Source organism: Barbus barbus, assembly GCF_936440315.1.
Source record: "Barbus barbus genome assembly, chromosome: 29".
NCBI classification, from domain to species: Eukaryota; Metazoa; Chordata; class Actinopteri; order Cypriniformes; family Cyprinidae; genus Barbus; species Barbus barbus.
In genome coordinates, this window is record NC_136757.1 from 20,375,830 (window position 1) to 20,397,445 (window position 21,616).

The following is a 21,616-nucleotide window of genomic DNA, read 5'->3' on the forward strand; positions in this document are numbered from 1 at the left end:
TAGCCTGTTCTCATACTAGCTTGAAATTTAGACACCAGTCAGTCATCGGCTGATTTCCCTCAGAAGTTGAGAGGAGTGTTTGGAAAACTTGTATATGGAAACATTTGTTAGTGCTGCTTGTTAAGGCAAATTGGTATCCCTGGGCATTTTTCACGGTTTTTATTGTTAACTAAAATAAATCTATTAAAAAATTTTTTTAATTGAAATAATAGATAAACATTAGATTTAAAAAATAAATCGTTAAAAACTTTGAAATGTTGCCTTTGCAACTAACAGAAAAAATATTGAACCACTAAAATAAACTGAATAAAAACAAATTTATTTGAAATAAAATCAAAATGGATAAAATGCTCATAACAAATTTATAAAAAATAAAAGATTAAATTGAAAACTGAAAATATAAAATTTAAGTATATTTCAAATTTATATAAAATATATTAAATTTTTACAGTAAAGACGTTTGTTAAAAAGACAGCTTAACTGTTTTCAACATAATAAAAATAAATGTTTCTTGAGCACCAAATCAGCATATTAGAATGATTTCTGAAGGATTGTGTGACACTGAAAACTGGAGTAATGACCGCTGAAAATTATTTTTAAATCACAATTTCTGTTTTTGGTATATTTGGTGTTCCTGGTGAGCAAAAAAGACTTCATAATCATCAACTATAACAATCAAAAATAACAATAAATTATTAATTATGGTGTTGGTAATTGGCTGTTAGGTAGTCTACAATTGTTGTTTTTCTTTTTAAAGTGGTCTGCTGGGAGGTTTGCGAACCATTGCTTTTAGCTTAAGTTCTGGGCATAAATGGTTACAAATTGTAACCTTGACCATCTTTGACAATTTTATCTTCCCATCTGTTTCTCAGTCTCATTGCTTCCTCTGACTTGAACTCTCTGTCTCTCCCTCAGTACTTTCGTTGCCCCTCTCTTCTCATGGTTAGAGAGTTCCCTTCTTAAACGCTAGCGCTATTATTTTAACATCTCTCCACCCCCAAACCACCTCTCACACTGCTTAAGACAGAAAGAAGGAATGAAAGAGAAAGAGGCTTTAGTCTTAAGATAATCATGACAGCACAGAGAGGTTTTCACTGTGTGTCTCAGCAGGCTTGGTGATCTGTTTAAACTGGGACGGGGAGTTGATGCTACAGCCGTTGCGGGTGAGTAAATATTATGGTCGGGGGTTGCTGTCCTGCTCGCTTGGTCACAGGCGCAGATGAATGAATGGGTCTCCTCGTTTGGTGTGTGTGTTGTTCTGTCTCAGCTGAGATTCAAACGACTTGTGCTCTGCTTTCCATGATTCTTGTTCTCGCCTGATCAGCCAGTTTTTCAGGGTGAGCGGTGGCTCAGACAGCTCTTAGCCCTGCGGCCTGTTTGAGGGTGTGTGTGTGTGTGTTGTTGTTAGGGGTGTGATGCTATTTTGCTTGATTTCATCTTCAAGGCTGTTGCCTAGAAAGTAGGTTATTCATTTGTCCTCACACATTAGTCAATTATTTCTATTGTAAGAGCTGATTTTGTGTTTGTTTGAGTGCCTTGAGATATAAGGATTGATGGTGGTATGGTTGTTGGTTGGGTAGGTGTTATGCACATTGAAAGTTTGTCTAACAATTGTAATTTTATACTCATTTTGTGGTGAATTGTGCAAGATTAAAAGAGATTTTTAATAGAAAACACACTACAATCAAATAATTTACTAAATAAATTGAAGAGATGCATGATGCGCATATACCTTCTTGTGTATGTGTGTATATATATATATATATATATATATATATATATATATATATATATATATATATTAATGTTATATATACAGTGGCATGCGAAAGTTTGGGAACCCCTTGCAGAATCTGTGAAAATGTGGATAATTTTACCAAAATAAGAGAGATCATACAAAATGCATGTTATTTTTTATTTAGTACTGTCCTGAGTAAGATATTTTCCATAAAAGATGTTTACATATAGCCCACAAGACAAAAAAATAGCTGAAATTATTAAAATAACCACATTCAAACGTTTGGGAACCCTTGGTTCTTAATACTGTGTGTGGTTACCTGGATGATCTACGACTGTTTTTTTGTTTTTGTGATGGTTGTTCATGAGTCCCTTGTTTGTTCTGAACAGTTAAACTGAGCACTGTTCTTCAGAAAAATCCTCCAGGTCCTGCAGAATCTTCTGTTTTCCAGCATCTTTTACATATTTGAACCCTTTCCAGCAGTAACTGTATGATTTGGAGATCCATCTTTTCACACTGAGGATGATTGAGGGACTCAAACACAACAATTAAAAAAGGTTCAAACATTCACTGATGCTCCTGAAGGAAACACGATGCATTAAGAGCTGGGGGGTGAAAACTTTTGAACAGGATAAAGATGTCCAAATTTTTCTTATTTTGTTGAAATATCATATTTTTCCATTTAGTACTGCCCTTCTGACGCGACAGAAGATACTTGCATGTTTCCTGGAAGACAAATGAAGTACAATTTACCTTGATCTTCAAATTCAAAAAGTTTCACCCCCAGCTCTTAATGCATCGTGTTTCCTTCAGGAACATCAGTGAATGTTTGAACCTTTTTTAATTTTATATATATATGTATATGTATATGTATATGTATGTATGTGTATATGTGTATATTTGTGTATATGTATACATACATACATACATACACACACACACAAGAAGGTTGAAGAAATTTTTGGAATAGGATGTTTAATTGGATGGGATGCTATTCTGAATTCAGTCATTTATATATGACATTATGCTTTCTTCAAGCGTTTCTGCATTTACTTGAAGGGAAAAATGGATTTAAACATGAGAAAGTGTTAAGCTGAGCTAAAAAGTAATGTACTCTTATTGGTAACTGAAAGCATTTTCAAATTAGCCAATTATATTTTATCAGCAAAACAAGTGGCAGAGCAAATGAAGGCCCTTCCTATTCCGATAAACAACTTGAATGATAACACTCCTTTCAGACTTGAGATTGTGTAAATCTAAATATTCCTCATCGAAAACCCCTACTGTGGGTGATTTATACTTTCACAGGCTTTTATGGGATGGCGCACCAAACCTCCGCAGCTTTGAGAAGCAGATCTTGTTTACTCAAGACTAGCAGCAGAGAGCGGTCAGGCTCGTCTGTGCGCACATACACACTTTTCTCTCGCCTGTACACCTGGTGCTTTGTCCTGTGCCCAGTGCTGCTAAAGGCAGAGCTAAACACTGCCCCTCCTGACGACTTCAAACGAGGAAAAAGAGGGGAGGAGGAGATCTCTTTTGATCTTGCTCTCCTCTGTTTTGTCCCCTCTCAATTTTTCCCCCTCTTTTCCGAGTCCATTCCTGCGTGAGGCTCTGGGGTCCCTGCTGGATGAGATGTTCTCATATCTCTGCTGCAAATTCTGAAGGTGTTTTTATATGCAATGGCTGCAAAACATCTGGGGTACTGCAGAGATTTACGTGTTTTTAATCATAATCTTTTGTGAAGTGAGTGAAGTGACATACTGCCAAGTATGGTGACCCATATTCGCAATTCGTGCTCTGCATTTAACCCATCCTACGTGCACACACACAGCAGTGAACACACACACACACACCGTGAACACACACCCGGAGCAGTGGGCAGCCATTTATGCTGCGGCGCCCGGGGAGGCCAACCTGAAAATCACCCTGATTCCCTTGACGCAAACCCTATAGGATTGTTCCATTGGATTATTGCAGAAAATAAGCTCTGTCACAAAAGTTTATGATTCTTACATGTTTTGTTAATAATTATAATCTTAACAAATTTACTAATTTATTAGGACTGGGAGTCAATCTTAAAAAAAAAATCTGGTTCTTAGATTACAATTCGAGCATTGATAGCTGATTCTGTTCAGGGGCCTTATATTTAAATCCTCTCAGCTAGTACATGGAATTGATTCAGAGTAGACCAAAAATGCACATTCAGATTACTGGTTCATTCTAGGTCTTCATACAGTAGTTTATATGATTATGCTTATGGATGTTGACAAACAAGTATCTTTTTGAATATTATGAGTGATTATTTGAATCATTGACTCAACAGATTCATAAAAAAAGTCCTTCACAACCAAAACAACACAAAAGCACAGATTTTAAAAAGACAGCAGCTAAATCATATTTTGACAATGGTTCTGTCAGTCATAATAGGCTAAAACATATTTATATTGCACTGTGAGTAGATCAGTTTACTTGTTTGGCATGATGTTTAATGTCCCTGACAACCTCTGTAGTCCCACATACACACTTTATATTGCAATGATTGCTTATGAAAAAAAAAAAAAAATGTGTATGTGTGCATATATAATATATGTATGTGTCTGTATATGTGTGTGTGTATATATATATATAATTTTTTTTTTTTTTTTTTTTTTTTTTTAATAAGTTTTTATTTGACTCCCTTATGAACATTTTCCATTTGTCAAAATACTTTCTTCATTTTGAACAAAATATCTGTTATATCCTTAAATGTCTGTCAGACTTCCCTACAAGTTTTGCTATATTTGTTTCTGTGTAAATGCCATTGGGTTGATATTTTTTTTCTATAATGCAGTGACATTCATACTTTGTAAGTGTGTCCAAATACTTTTTGGCACTGCTGTGTGTATCTTGTGTTGGTCTTGGCCTAGGTTCAATTTGAAGATACACATGTTCATAAGTAACAGGTTGAAAAAAAAAGAATCCATGTCTGGCTTCGGGCTGTGATAGAAAGCATGTCTGGATCTGTTCAGTCTCAACTCGAATGTGTTTTCTTTTCCTGATGATCGGTAGTACGTAACCCATCAGAGACGCTAATGGAGCTAATCGTGTGTCCGTTCTGACGTGCACTGTCAGCCTCCTTGTTGAATGTGTTTTCTGTCTCTCTCAGGTGAGATGGTGAGAAGGGGGAGGGAGTGAGGCCATGGGCTGCACCTCGGCTAAGCAGGTGTCGGCTGTGCCCAACGACGAAGAGGGCCGGGGCAAAGCCTACAGCAACGGAGACCTCTTCACTGGTCAGTTGCAAACACATAACTTCATCAGGAAAGTACACATTAATGTAGAACAAATAACCATTTTTCAGCAGCATCAGAATTATTGAACCCACATTACTCACTATAGGCTACAAATAACGATAATTGCTTTGCCTAAGGATAGTGTGTCTAATTTTTAAAAATCTGGACTGATAATCAAACCTATTGTAGGTTTAAATCCTATAATAGGCAAGGCATTACCATTGTGGCCTTAAACAAGATGTTTAAGGGAATAGTTCACCCAAAACTGAAAATTGTCACATCATTTACTCACCCTCGTGTCATTCCAAACTTGTTTGACTTTCTTCTTTGAAACACAAAAGATGGGATTTTGAAAAATATCTTTTCAAATATTTTTTATCCATCTAATGAAAGTCTATAGGGTCCAGTGTTGTTCAGAGGTCAATGTTTGTCAAAATACTGTGTGCTGCAGCAGAAAGGAAATCCTATAGGATTAATGAAAGAACTTTTATTTTTGGGGTTTAAAGGCATGGTAGGTTATTTGGTTAAAAAATGTTTTTTGTTATGCTAGTTGAAAGTGTCTTCACATACCGATAGCAATTACTAAGTTAAAGGGTTAGTTCACCCAAAAATGAAAATTAGCTCATGATTTACTCACCCTTAAGCCCATCCTAGGGGTATATGACAATCTAATCGGAGTTATTTTAAAAAATGTCCTGGCTCTTTCAAGCTTTATATAATGGTGGACATGTGTTTCTGTTAAACAGTCCAAAAGATGTCCAATAAAACGCATCCATCCATAATAAAATGTGCCTCCTACATCTCTGGGATGTGAATAAAGGCCTCCTGTAGTGAATCGATGCGTTTTTGTATGAAAAATATTCATATTTAAAACTTTATAAACAACTTCTGTTAACTGTCATACATGCAAGTCATTTCGGGCGGATGACGTAGGATATGCGTAGCACCGGTGAGAAGTGAGGAACGTGGAAGCACAGAAGAGAGAACAAAACAAAACACCGGTCATGAATTAGAAATTCAAAATGAGGATTTGTAAAGAAAAATGTTGGAGAATTTTGATATAAGCCAAGAGGAGACTGGTTTTCCTTTGCTAAAGTAAGGAAACTTTGATTCCTTTGCTCCTGTAAACAAACGTTGGTTCTCGTGAGACTAGCATATTCTCACAGGTGCATGTGCTATTGCGATACTACCATTTTAAAAAAAAGCTTGGAAGTGCCAGGACTTGTTTTAATATAACTCCGATTGGATTCGTCTGAAAGAAGAAAGTCATATACACCTAGGATGCCTTGAGGGTGAGTAAATCATGGGCTAATTTTCTGGTGAACGAACCCTTTAATTGGTCTAAATGTATTTATGCTCATGCTGACATTATACGTCATCAGCGTGTTCCATTGCACTATTGCAGGCATTATTACTGTAATATTATGTGCTTTGAACTGTAATGTTTTCTCACTGGTGAATGCAACCTTAAGTAATCTGACAGCATTGCATTGTCATCTCTCATTGTGAAGCTGGTTTGGTGTGCACGTCATATGTTTTGGAGGTGTGGCTTTGGAGAGTGAATAAGAGAGTCCGCTCAATAATTGGTAATTTTCCATACAACTGGCTTTTATGTGTCCAAAATGAAAAGTTTTTATTTAACGTCACTGTCCACATTCTCTTAAGTATCCAGAGATATGATTAATTTCCATGGGAGGCTGTCACATTTTGAGAATGTAATTTCTTCACTGGACCATTGTTGATGTATAAGAGCCTGCTTTTCAGTCTGTTTTTTGGCTTTGTCCCAGGTAATATGGGACAAAATACTTGGACTATGCTTTACATTTATGTACCTTGCTAATAATTGGAATGTGCACACTCTGGAATGTAGTATTGGGACACCATATCATAAAATTGTCTTGATTACCACAGACCAATTTATCTTAAAACTACTTTCAATTGCAGTTTAGACATGACTCTTCTCTTCCATAGGGTGATTGTGGGTAATAGCCTATTAGTTAAATGTGTTCAAAACTGGGCATCTTTGGTTTAATGTTCTATGATTTTGGTGTGTTTTTAGGATTGAGTCAAAATGGGTAGTCAAAAATGGGATGAAGTGTTTTGATTTGTTTCTTCTCTATTTGGTTGTATTGCTTCTTGTTTGTCACAATTTAAATGTTTGTCTGTTCCACATAATAAGCTTAATTTGATGGATTTTGGGATGGTTCAATAAGTGAGGTGTTGATTCAGTAACTAATTTGAAAGAGTCACGATTTCTTGAATGACCCAGCTCAAGTCACAAGAGTCATTTGCTTGTGAATGGGACTACACTTACTCAGACTGTATGTTTTTGATTCAGTAAAACGAACACTTGAGTCATTTGGCAGTAGTTGTTTTTATTGCTGGCCAACCCTATGCTTGAAGCTAAACGCAAAATGTAATGCTTTGAATAGTCAGTTGGAACAGGCTCCAGCAGTGATGGCTCCATCCATGTTATTCAAGCAGACATGATATGTGGGAAGTAATTCAAATGTAAGGGACAGAAAGACATCTTTGAACATCACTGGCATTGACATAGGCTGTTTTTACCAATCATTCAAGACCCGTTCGAGATTAAATGTTAAGCAGAACAAACGGCCAGTTAAGTAATTTATGTCCAGGCACTGAATAATGTTTTACAATGCTTTGGGAAGCTGATTACGTTCTGGGAATTCTTGGTTGCATTCTTCTGCGCAGTCATACTGATGTGTGTGTCTATGTAAAGACTGTCAGCTACATCTGTGCCAACAGGCGTGTGTTTTGAGGGTAACGTTATCAGCTGGAGTGAGTGACTCATTCCTGTGAGTGTGTTCGCTGAGTTTTGTGTGTGTGAGAGGGTGTAAATATGTTTTAAAGGGTTTAGATAACAGCAGCGCTTGGTGTGCAACCTGTGAGAGAGTGACAGAGATTATAGGAGATTAAGAATTAGGGGTAAAACAGCAGAAAATCCACACAGGAAACTCTCGATGAGCAGCCACAGGAGGCTGCCGCCTACCCGCTCTCCCTCTTCCTGCCATGTTCTTTTCTCTGTCTCAAAGGATTCAGTGTGTGTGAGATGGTGGGGAACGGTCTGAGAACGAGGGAGAGAGTGAGTGACGTGGGATCACAAACTCCTATTTTTCCTCCCCTGATATTTATCCCTCCCTCTGCATATCTGTTGTTCTTCTCAAGGCCACACTTTCTTTGTTTCCTTCCTTTCCATTACCTAAGCTATTTTACTTCATTCTCAAATTTTTTTTTTTCACCCATGGTATCACTTTCTGTTTCTCATACAGTGTTTTCTTTATCCATGTTCGAGAGAGAGTACTTCCATCCAAACCACTAATATTTCTGTTGTGTGTGTGTGTATATATAGTATGTACATTGCCGTTCAAAAGTTGGGAATCAGAAAGAGGTTTTTTTGTTGTTGTGAAAAGAAATTTATGCTTTTATTCAGCAAGGATGCATTAAGCAAATGTGACAGTAAAGACACTTAATGTTACAAAATATTTATATTTTTTAAAAAATGCTCTTATGAACTTTCTATTCATCGTAGCATCCTGATCATGTAACACTGAAGACTGGAATAATGGCTGCTAAAATTCAGCTTTGACATTGTAGGAATAAATTACATTTTAAGATATATTAAAATACAATGTATTTTAATTTGTAGTAATATTTTGCAGTATTACTGTTTTTCCTTTATTTCTGAGGAAATAAATGTAGCTCTGGTGAGCATATAAAGCAACATTTTTCAATTTTTGTGAGCTATTTAATCTATTTATTTCAGCTATTGCCAGAAACGATTTTTAATAGTTTAACAATAACAACACTAGCTAGTATACCATTTTAATCGTATATATTTGCTGCTTTTGATAAAACCTATTGACCAATAATAACGTACATAATAAATGAATGCATGTGTGTATATCAATTCAATTTGAACATGCTACATCATGTGACATCTATGACATCAGCCTTATTGTTTTTCTCCACTTTTTAAGAACATGACCTCCTTTCCCGTGGGGCCATGGGATAGTGTCGTTATTTAGCTAATCATTTGACAGTGTTTTGATCATAGGGAAGTACCGGTAGTCAGATGTAGGGGCTACTTCTGAGTTCTGCACTTCCTCTTGTTATATTTTGAGGATGTGAGTGTTTATAGTGTATCTTCTGGACCTCATCTCTTTCGTTCTGTGTGTGAGCTCTGTAGGCTCATGTGGCGTTCTGATAATCTGAGTGAACTGTAAGGCACAACGACAGATTGAGTATTATATTCACCAGCGCGAACAGAGCAGTGACCTGGTTACTGTGGATTATTGCGAAGTCCCCCCTTCTCGCTCTGTCTGTCTATCTTTTATGTCTCTCACTCGCTCTTTTTCTCTCTTTCTGCTGCTAACCCGATGTCCTTCTTTCCACTGCCCTTCCCGGCTGTCAGTCAAACAGCTCTATCAATAGAACAGAGGGAGACAGCTTTCGCCCCTCTCTCTCAACTCTCAGCTCTTGCCCTGACTTGATTAGTGCCAACAGACTGTTTACTAGTCAAACTGTGTCAGTGTTCAGGCAGTGATTGTGTGTGCGTGTGTCCTCGTATGTGATTCAGAGCTTAGTCGAGCCCACCAACACACAAGATCTCCGGCACGCACAATGACCGGAAAGGCCGAGCTGCCCTAATACAAACGAGAGGCAGCAGGCAGAGAATATGCTGTCTGGTTACATGCGATCTGCACTGAGTTGTTGAGATTGTTGTGCGAGTGTGTTTGCTGCCAATCTGTACCGGGGTGTTCACGTTGACGCCGATTTGCACCGACAAAGTGACCAGAAGACATTTGATTTTTAACAAGAGTCAGCCATATCTGAGTGCGATGAAGTTTACTAGTTCTACTATTAAAACTGGGTGTTGATTCATCTTGTTACTTGGTACTGTATATAAGTTATAATTTCCATTTGACTTTTGTTTGAAATAAATTATCTCCAGATGATGCTGTAAATTGTTTCGGATGTATTTAATCCCGTAACTTGTCTTTTTGAACTATTTATTAAAAGAACCAGCTTGTAAGAGACATTTGTTTCTTGAATCTGGCTACACTGTGCATTTTGTATCTTTTGATTTATTAAAAAGAAGCAGCACATAAGAGTCATTTTTATTGATTCACACTACATTGTTGCATGTCATTTTAATATGATGTACTGTATGTACTATTATAATATTTGTTTTGAAATATATATTTTTACATTTATTATTTTTTTGTGAAATTATTTTTTTCTATTTTTATTAGTAGTTTTTTAATATTTCTTTGTAGCTATAATTTGGTTTTTATTTCAGTTTTAGTACTTCAACTTAAAATTAGAAATTTTTCCTTAACTGAAATAAGTTTTTAGCGTTTAGCGTAATTAATGAATTATTTTTAATAGATTAAGTTAGTGATAACAATACTCTGGCACACTGTATGTTTGTTTTTGTGAGATTTTCCTTGCTATTACTTCCTGGTACAGTTTTTTACTTCCTGGTACAATAGATAGTAGAATTCATGTTAACAAACAATTGCATTGTGTGTTATTATTTATTCTGCATGATTTCATATCTTCCGGTCATTGCATATGCCTTTGGCAGATGCTTTTATCCAATGCAACTTGTAGTGCATTCAAGGTTTACATTAATATGTTTGTTTTTCCTATAAATCAAACCCATGACTTTGGGGTTGCTAGTGCCATTTATTACCAAACTTAGCTTTATGAAGTTTGCAGGGTGATTTGTTTCTGCCCACATGCAGCAATATTTAAAAAAACAAATGATGCATGGAAAACTCTGATATTGCCAGCATTGATTCATGCATCAATATGATGCATAATGCATTTCAGAAATGTTACTACAGTAGAAAAGCTTTCCTCTCCATTTGATTCTAGAGACAAGAAAACTGATTTATTGGCATTTAATTGTAATCAGATTATTGCTAGTTATGCATGTTAACAATATAACAGGCCACCTATCAGTAGGAACACCCTATATGGCCCAATAATACAGCCACTCATCGACCTTCAGCGATAAAACCACTGTTTTAACAAAGAGGGTGTGTGTGTGTACACGTGACTTAATGTCAGGCTGTGGTTAATACATTTCATACAGCCACTTTTCAAAGCCACCAAGTGACTGCGTTCACAAAGCGACTGTTTAGCTAATGTTTTTAACAGCAACGGCGTACAGTAGCGCAACAGATCATCTCAGTGACACTCTGCCTTCTGAGGTTTAGACACGTGACTTCAGATGTCTAACGACTGATCTTTAACCAGAGGCGTGGTATCGGTCATGTGTCTAAATGTAGCGCAAAACGTGTCTCTTGTTTTTTAGATTTCATAACTCTTCCTTGTTCCGCCGTAACGTTAGCGGGTAATATTCCATATACTATCAAAGAGAGTGCGAGATTGACAAACTCTCCTCCTTTGCGGTGGACTCACTGTGTTAACAGACGCCCACTTACAGAATAGCTTCAGGGCAAAGCTTCTCCACACTGATTCTAAAAGTAAAGCAGCCCACTCATGTTCTCAGACACGCCACTCACAGCACTGAACACATCTGAAATTAGGCCAGAAAGTAAAAGTGAGAGGAAGACAGGGTTGTGGAGCTGTCTTGTTATCCCATTTGTTTCGATTTGGAAAAAGATAAGAATAAACATGGGAGGCCTAGTGATTAACATGTATGGTGTGATGTTGGTCTGAAAAAGTAAATACATTTGTCTGCTTTATTTTAAAGAAATGGGGGGGGGGGGGGTACATACACTACCATGTATGTTTATAATAGTTTTTTGTTATTGGATGGTTTTAAAGGGTTAATGCTCACCAGAGCTTCATTTGTTTGCTCAAAAATAAAGTAGAAACTGCAATATTGTGCAATATTATTAAATATTACAATCACTTTTTTCTATTTTAATATATTTTGTAATGTTATTTGTCATAAGTCGCATAGGTATATTCGTAGCAATAGCCAACAATACATGACCCACCAACATGGGTCAAAATAATCTATTTTTCTTTTATGCCAAAAATCATTAGGATATTAAGTAAAGATCATGTTTCATGAAGATATTTTGTAAATTTCCTACCGTAAATATATCAACTTCATTTTTGATTTTTTGATTTGTAATATGCATTGCTAATAACTTCATTTGGACAGCTTGAAAGGCGATTCCTTTTCAGATTCCAGATTTTTCTCTTTTTCTTCCAGTTTTATCTCTGCCAGATATAAAATGTTTCATGAGGAATCAAATTTTCCATTATCATATTCCTTGACATTAATTTATTCATCAGAAGGACTAACAATAAGTGTAAAATGTAGAAAAATGTCCCAGTCCCTGAGCTGTGTGTAGCACCTGTCGTTCTGCATATCCATCTGAAGGATACCAACATTGAGAGAGTGATTTGAAGTTTATTTTTAACAGCATGCTTGATCACATCTGACCTTAAGCATGTTTTTTATTTATTTAATTATTTGTTTTAATTTTTGCAAAGAGGTTGTTCTTGAAAGACAGGGCAAAAAAAACAAATGTTTTGAACCCAACAACAAGCTCACAGATGATGTCTGAACATAATCATCTTTGTGCTCATTTAGTGAAATACGAAAAAAGTGATTTAGAATGCAAAATAACACTCTGGGATCTAACTGAAGATTTTTAGGTGATGCCACAAATGAATGACTGAATTTGTGTGTTTTTGCTTTTTGAAATTGGCAGTTGATTCGCATAGTTAGAACTTCCCAGCTCTATCTTCAGTGGTTAAACACTGGAGATGGTGTAAAAATATCTTTGCCTTGGTACTGTCATACTCATGAGTCATGACACAAGAAGCAGGCACAAAACTGCCTACCATCACAGCCCTTAGCAAATTGAATGGCCTAATAAAAGGCACATAAAATCACCTCTATATTCAGAGTGTTGTTTAATTTTATGAATAAAATATTTATATATACCCCGCCGTTCTTTAACACATCCCATGATGCTCATAAATCCAGCTTGCAACATTTCTCATTCTCCCTATCATTTTCTATTCTCACTCTACTACAATATTATATCATACTTCAATATAATAGTATAAAATAATAATAACTTGCACAGAGACCAGCCTTATTACATTTCTGTCTATTAAGCAAGCATCCTTCTCTCCATCAGGTCCTAAAGGTCGGCATCAAGCAGTTATCACTAATTAGCCAATCAAAATATCCCTACATAAGAGAACCTCTCATCTTATCGCCAAAAATAGCCCGTCTGGAACATACCAAACTGACAAAATGTCACTCTCTCTCTCAGAGCAACTCCAAAATCATCCGTTTCTCTGAGGTGCGCGCTTCACGGTGATTCTCGTCCTGAATAGATGGATTCGGAATGATGTTCCTCAGATCTCCTTTTTTAGTAATTCTATCACCCTACTTGCGTACATGCGAGTGCGTGTGAGAAGAGAGATGTATTCGTATGTATGCATATATATGCTCTATGAGAACCAGGAGGCCTGTTTTGCGTAACACAGCACAGCCAAATCAATTAAAGTTTGATTTTAATTTGTGTGTGATGTTTCTCCTTGGTTTGGCTGTGTGTGTGTGTGTGTTTGTCAGCATGTTGAAGCGTGGTCTTTTGTGCAGAGACATGTTTACATTCCTGAAGCTGTGAAAGACTGGCGGCGTTGCTCTCTCTTTTTCTCCTTTTTATATCGCTTTTTTTTTTTTCCCTTTTTCTTGCTTTTTGTGCTTGTGCTGATGGGCCGCACTGAGTCACATTCACAGGCTGCCCACTCCAGCTGTCATGATGGTAACTGACAGGGAGTTTACAGCGAGAAAAGGAGGGAAAGACTGATAGAGGCGAAGATAAACAGAGATTGAGTGGGCTGTGATTGCCTCGCGCTGATTTGTAGACAGTAAAAGACGGATTTATGTAGATGTGTGGGTGTGTGTATGTGTTATGAGGAAGTGAATGCATGGACATGCAAACACGTACATGGCTGCTGGTAATTACCGATGGCTGGGAAAGGGCAAAATCCCAAACGTTCATCTGTTAAGAGCTGTTGTTTCAAATGTGAATTCTCACTCACGTTGTTCCAAACCAAAAAAAAAGGTGTTGAAGAATATGACCACTCTTTTCAGTATAATGTAAGTGAAGGTGGAATAAAGCCATCAAGCTCCAAAATAACAAAGCACCATAAATTAATATAAACATGGTCCTTATGACTCTTGCTCTATATTTTCTGAAGCCGTACAACAGATTTGTGCGGGGTACAAACTGAATTGTAAATCATTTAAGGAAAACTGAATGTATAGGTTATATATATATATATATATATATATATATATATATATATATATATATATATATATATATATATATATATATATATATATATATATATATATATATATATATATATATATATATATATATATATATATATATATATATATATATATATATATATATATATATATATATATATATATATACAGTGTATACATAAACCGAGGCTGTTTGGGCAAGTTCATGAGAGAAGTGTCATGCCTGATTCATTCTTTTGAATCTGATCTTTTCAATGAATCTGTTTATGAATCAGACTGATTTGATTCTCAAGTTCAACTCACTGGCTCAGTACAACAGATAGTTGAAGGGCAAGATTATCAGATATTAATTACTTACATTTTACCTTTTCTTCTCACACAACTCTATCATCTATTGAAGACTTTCAATATAACACAAGTCATATGGGCTATTTTATGAAACTTTTGGTGATTTTTGTCTCTTTCATAGCTTGAAAGCTTTAGTCCCTATTCATTGTAATTGAATGGAAAAAATAAAAGTACATTCTTTGAAATGTTTTCTTTTGAGTTCCACTCATATAGGTATGGAATGACTTTATACTAGAAGTTTAATTTCTCTGTGAATCATTTCTTGAACCGTACTAGAATTAACCTCTAACTTGTGTTTTTCTCTGTCTATCGTTGTAGATGAATATAAAATGAAGGGAGTGGAGGAGGTGAAGTACATGCGTGGAGAAGAAGACAGAGTAAACGCACGCAACCAGGAGAACCTGGTGAGATACTAAACATGCCTGCGCTGTTGCGCATACACCTGGGAAATTCTTCCTGTGCAGTGGTGTCCATCACATTTTGCTTAGTATTCACACAAACATGCACACTGCTTGAGGCTCATATGCCTTTTGTTGGCTTATACATTGAGAGGTAAAACTAAGCGTATGCAGTGCACACGTGTGCCGACATGTTTGGAATGTGGGAGAGGGAAATTCTTAAAAAAAAAAAAAAGTGTCTTCTGTCACAGACTCTCACTCTCATGCTTAGACACTCACATTACCAGACAAAATATAATATTCTGGCGTTTCTACATGCATCTTTTCTTACAAAAACTTATCTGGACTGATTCTTTCTCTGAGGAAGCTATGCATTCTTTTTCTTATTATTGTAATAATACTAATAATTTTAGAGATTTTGTTTTTGAACCATAAAACAATACACTCTTACACTTGCATATTGTGCGTTTTTCGTTTAACTAATAATGTTAAGGTTTCTAGTATAATGACCTTTAGAATTAAGCTGTGTTTAGCTACTTTACTTTTAAGACTTTATGTAAATTACCCTGTTATGATTTGCTAACCTTTTCACCTGTTAAAAGAGTAATAATGTCACTGCCAAGTTGTTAAATATTGACATTGATATGCAAATGTGTGTCATCATATGTTAATGTTATATGTTACTGTGCTCAGTGGGGGTGTAAAATGCTTCATTACTTTTTTTTTTTATTTCTAATCCAAAATACAGTTCTCAACATTTCAAATGTAAAAATCCACAATTTCAGATTTCCAATGTATTTTTTGCATGGACAACCTTGAAAATAATTATATTATATAAAGATATTATATTATATATCAAAACAATCAAATAAAACTTGACAAAATTTCACATACATTATATCATTTAGTGATTGTAATAAATAAATAATTGTCCTGTTTCTACCCCTTTTTGCATCTTAGTTTCCATAAATTGTCTGCTTGCATTGTGAATGATTATGTTCACGTATCCATTTCAAAGAGCGAGTAAAACCCTTTTCCATGGTATTCCCCCTTTAAACTGCCTGGCTTAATGAAGTTGTACAGGCAGAGCAGGTGTTCGGATGTCCATGTTCTGATAAGGGGGGGTGAGAGGAGAGTAGAGACGCAGTGACAGCGAGGGCAGCCCTCTCTCTCACTGTCTCTCAGCAGGGCAGCATTCTCATTAGCAGTAGTCAGAGGAAGGTCACTCCCAGGGCCTCGCCTCTGTATCACGCAGTGTTCCAGGCAGGGAAGCTGGTTCTGGCCCATGTCCAGAAGCCGACAGGGCCTCTGCACCAGAGGGCCACCAGGGACAGTCGGCGGAGGCTGAATTTGGCTTTTTGAACGGTAGTAAGTGAAAACGTGCTCATTCTGGGTGTGTTTGCAGGAGAAGAGCTCGACGCAGCACAGGACCAAACAGCACAAAGAGGTGCCTGGGTCCAGCGCCAATAAGACGACGTGAGTGGGTTTATACATCTTTCTGTTTACGGTGTGCGTGTGTTTCTGTTTTGCGTGTGTGGGTGAGGGCATTAAAGTTCTTGCTCTGTTGAAAATGTGCCAGAAGTCTGTAAATTGTGTGTAGTTTGTTTTGCTTTGTGGCCTGTCTTATCCCCTCTGGATCTCATTTGCATGTTTTGTTTGAGCATAATGGGCCATATGTTTCGTAACTTATTGTATGTAAACATGATGTGTTTATTGCCTTCGGATGTAATTGTCAATTTCAAAGTGTTTTATTGGTATAATTATTTCTAGTGAAATTGCATTTCTAAAGCATCAACACAATTGTGATGTAAATAAAAAGGCTAACACATTATTTTCTTTTGTTAAAAGTAATTTAAAGGAATAGTTCCACCAGGTGAACATGTCATTTATTCACCCTCGTGCAGTTTTAAACTATTGATGACAACTGAAAAATAAAACTGTGATATAATTTTGTGAATTAATTTGGCCACTATAATTGTGTAGTGAAAATCATAACAGCCCTATTTCAAACCCATACTTTCTTTGTTTCCATGCTTTCTGCAAAATATTATATTGCTCAATGGAAGAAAGAAAATATACAGGTTTTATAAGAAAATCAAGGTAAATGAAGTAAGAACTAAATCATTTTTGGGTGATATATTTAGCTGTTTATTAGACATTTAGCTCAAGATGAAAATGTTTCAAAACATCTAAAACTATTAACGTGTAAACTAATTTAGGAGCTGTTAACTGTTAATATTTTATTTGTTTATGACTTAATGGACTTTAATTTTCACTGAGCTTTGAACGCTACGGACACATTAAACCGAAAGCTAATACATATGGTGTTCAAAATGTCTGGATTAGGGATGTAACGGTATGAAAATTTCTTATCACGATTATAGTGACCAAAATTATCACGGTTATCAGTATTATCACGGTATTGTTAAAATGTGCTGGAGATGTACAAAAAGTACCGATACATAAATCACTTCACCAAATTTTATACTTAAAAATCAACAAACAGCAAATAAAATGACTTTTTGTTTGCATAATCACTAAAACAATAACATTACCAATGAGGTCTGGATTTTAAATGACAACTTGACTGACACCAGTTTAATAGCATGTTCAAATAAAGCTTTGAAAAAGTTTCATATAAAGGTAAACTGAATTGTTTAAATGTGTAGAATCCATATAAGCTTGTTTTTCATCAACCGGTTAAAATTTACAGCAGGGCATGCAAATTTGGTCCGTTTTTTGGCCAGACAGAAACTGCACACAGGCTGAATGTAAATAAGTGTCTGTAAATCCAGTCTCTGACAGCAGGTGGCGCTTTATACGGAAAAGCTGAATTACAGCTGATTCACGTGAAGTCCGCGAACAAAGCAGTATTGTGTTTAAGAACACTTCCTTTAGGTCTTATATGGAGCTAAGATGAAAACAAAATGCCATCGAATCGTTTCTGAAGACAGTCAGATCCTTCAGAGGTACATTCATATAATTAATTCACTGATATATTCATTTGTATAATTCCCTCAGCACTCTTTTAAAACCTCTCATCTTTTCCGCCGTTTTCTCTCAGAATGAAACTCTGCTGCTGTGCGCTCGTGACACTGTTAACACTCTGCTTTATGCCGGACAGTATTTATTTATCGTGAGTTGTTCAAATCGTGGTAATCGAATACGGTTTTAATGATAATTAAAATATGAAACGGTAATACTAACCGTGGGGAATTTTATCATGATTTATCGTCAAACCGGTAATCGTTACATCCCTAGTCTGGATGTAAAGAAATTGTGTTTGAGGGCATGTTCATTAAGAATGAACAGTTCATTATTGTTTTATGTGTGTGTCGATGGAGTAATGCTCAGTTAATGTGCTTTGTGCGTGTGTGTGGAGGCAAGGGTTTATAGTCCCTGCTGTAATGTGTCTATAAAAATGATTCCTGCCCAGCCACTCTGGATCCTACAGGAGCTGGTATCTTTGTGTGTGAGAGAGAGTTTGTGTTCTTTATGCTTGTTGTAATGGAAACTTCTAGTGTATTTGTTGCTTTCCTTCTCCTACCCCCACTAACTTCCTTTCTTTCTCTCTCTCTCTCTCTCTCAGCATACATACGTCAGAGAGTCAGCAGGAGTTCTTCAGAATGCTGGATGAGAAGATTGAAAAGGTGAGGGAGGGAGGAAAAGAACGAGGCACAGAAGTAAAGCAGGGAGCAGATGGGTTAGAGGTTTTAAAGGGCCAGTGTACATTAAACCACCCTTCAGAGGACTGTTCGTTTATCTAGATTGTGACATTTAAAAGATTGTCTTGTCCTTCCGTCATGTGAATCGCCTGTCTGGTACTTCCTGTAGACCTCTGGAGATAAAATGATATATTTATGGCTTTGCTATTTTCCCAGTACTTCCTCCTTTCCCTCTCCCTCTCTTATCTGTCTTTGTCTCTCTCTTGAGGTCTGAGATCAATTGGAATTAAATTTATTAAATCTAAACATTTTAGATTTTGTTGTAAACAAGAACGGGTTATGTAAGGATTGTAGGGCATTTACACTGCAAAAAAAGTCTAATTTAGAAGTAGCTATCTGCATTTTCATCTCCTAAATTATGAAATCTGAACTCTTTGTTCAGACAGTGTTGTCAATATATCTACATTGGTGCCATATAATCACCTGACCATCTAAATGTTTAAAACTTAATCGGACTTTTAAATCAGGCTTGAAAAAATCAGATTGCGGTGGGTTTTTATATTTCGCACAACTGCGAGAGAAACGTCATCGTTGTGAGAGAAAATTACCTTCGCAATTACCTTTTTTATTCTGTGGCTTAAACAAGAAAAACATAATTGTGAGATGTGAACTCAGAATTCTGAGAGAAAAAAAATTGAGAAGTTGCAATTACCTTTTTATTTCTTATTCGGTGCCAGAAACTAGCTTCCATAAGTAATCTCATACATAGTTGAGGTTTAATATTCTTATAACTTGGCAAACAACAAAATGTAGCGCTGCCTATCACTCTTGCTGCTAGTTAGGACAGAAACTCAAATTCACTTATAGCATTTTTATTTAATCTTTCTCTCTCTCCATATTTTTTAGGGGCGGGACTACTGCTCAGAGGAGGATGATGTGACATAGCAGAGAGAAGCCAGAGATGGAAAGAGAGAGAGTGTGAACTCAAAAAAAATCTGTTTCCTATGTCTGTAACACACTGTTGGTCTGAGAGCGAGTGTGCGTGCGAGTGCGTGAGAGCATGTGATCATGAGAGTGAGAGAATGCAGGACTTTTCCTCATAGGCTGTTGCACCCTTGACCCCTTCTCCTCTCTTGGGGTTGCCTTGCCTTGGAGATCTAGATGGTTTTGGGTGAAGAAAGAACAGCTTGATTGATGTATTATCAACACAGACTCACTCTGACGTGAAATGAGGACCCCCGTCCCCCTCCGCTCCTCTCCTCCTACGGCCAGCATTGAAACGGCCCCCTTCCTCCGCCTGGCTGTGACGAAGCCATCTGAGAAAGAGATTGTCGAGGAAAGCAAGATGAAAGGATATGGAGAGAAAAAAAAGACATGCCCCTCCCAGTCCTTGTTTTAAGTGGCAAGCCAGAGAAAAAACTGACATATGGAGGAACCAGAAGAGAGCTTACAAACATCCTCTGGAGATAATGGGGAGTGAATGTAAAGATGGAGTGTTGTGGGTTTTTGGGGGGGAGAAATTATTGTGCAAGAGAGAGATTTTATTAAGAGCGTCTATATGAACGAACTGGCTGATTATTTTGATAAGAACGTCGTGGCAAGTTTTTGAACATTTGAGTCTGGACTCCTGCCTTTTTAAGGACGTTTTTTTTAATTTGTCGAGATTGATTTGTTTGTTCCGTAAATGTGTGTTTTGGTTTCTTTTTTGCTTAATGCGTAGATCATACCTCTTCAAGCTTGTGCTGTAAAGGTCAGGGCTGTATGGTGACCCCATAACACACTCGCTCACACACACCGAGAAAGACTTAAAGCTAAAATGATGATCACACCCTCTTTCCACACACACTGGTTCACACTTTCAGTTTGTATATCCTGCTATTATTTGTAAAGGTTTTTGAAAATAGACTGAAATACTGTCAGACCAGTTACCCACACACACACATCCAAATATATCCCTTACAGCCACCCGCAAAGTGGCAGCATTCAACTTAAAGATCCGTATTGACTGTTTATGCTGCTCTATAATACAGGTAATGGACTGTGAAGAGAACTGAGATTGTCTGTGGTGTTTTGTGTGTTTCGAGGGCTGTATTTGTGTTAATCTGTGTCAGAGAACCAGGTCTTATTGTGCTAATTGTTGTCAAAGGGCCGAGGTGTTTGTCTTAGGCCTGTATGTGTTTACCTTTGTTTCTCACCCTGCATTTCTTACTCAAAAGTATTCAGTTGTGTTGGCTAAATGAATTATCGTTGTATCTTACAAATTCATAGACATATTCAAGACTTAAATAGTATGAGGTGGGGTGGGGTCACTTTGGGGGACACAGCGCTGGCCAAGCATCTATGATTACTGGATTGATTCCTTTTTTAATTTTTATTTTCAGTGTTTTCTTTTTCTATTAAAATATAAGACACAGGAGCTGTGGTTTCTGTGTGCTGTCTCACCGATTAATTTGTTTGTCTGTGTGTGTGTAGGTATGTACTCTTTGCTGACATCATTAATCCATTACAGCGTCATATTTCTTGTTGGTGGTCTGACTCATAACGTTAAAAGTACTTAATGGTTTCTGGAGTTGAATTTCAAATGCAGAAATGTGCATATTACGCACCATGGGTTAATATTATCAAACCGTACAAATGTTGAACTATATTGTTAAAATAGCTGTCCAACAGCACGTCTTTTCGGAGAATCCACACAGAGACGAGACATTAGATGTTGACAGGAAGCATATGTGCGTTTTAATTTCACTTTTTGTGCTTTGTCTCCACCTGCAGGTTTAAGAGTGGAGGTGAGCTATGTTAGAAATGTATAAAATGGTATATTAGATTAAAATGTATATAATTGTATAACATGAACGTGTATGTTTTAGATTTCATAACTGTTCACTATT

General features: G+C 36.7%; 1 protein-coding gene across 2 annotated transcripts in view; it reads left to right on the forward strand.

Moving 5' to 3' along the window:
• LOC306848877 (uncharacterized protein C1orf21 homolog) overlaps nt 1–21,573 on the forward strand; it is a 29,648-nt gene extending 8,075 nt beyond the window's left edge. The window contains exons 1-6 of one of the 2 annotated variants that reach the window (XM_079383652.1): nt 1,057–1,163; nt 4,884–5,007; nt 14,984–15,069; nt 16,469–16,539; nt 18,653–18,713; nt 19,635–21,241. In XM_079383652.1, the coding sequence (XP_079239778.1) occupies nt 4,917–5,007; nt 14,984–15,069; nt 16,469–16,539; nt 18,653–18,713; nt 19,635–19,673 (348 nt within the window). In that variant the 5' untranslated portion in view covers nt 1,057–1,163; nt 4,884–4,916 and the 3' untranslated portion in view covers nt 19,674–21,241. Of the gene's footprint in view, nt 1–1,056; nt 1,164–4,883; nt 5,008–14,983; nt 15,070–16,468; nt 16,540–18,652; nt 18,714–19,634 lie in introns of those variants that run through there. The other variant, XM_079383651.1, reaches the window with a different exon arrangement.
• Nucleotides 21,574–21,616: the final 43 nt, after the last annotated feature.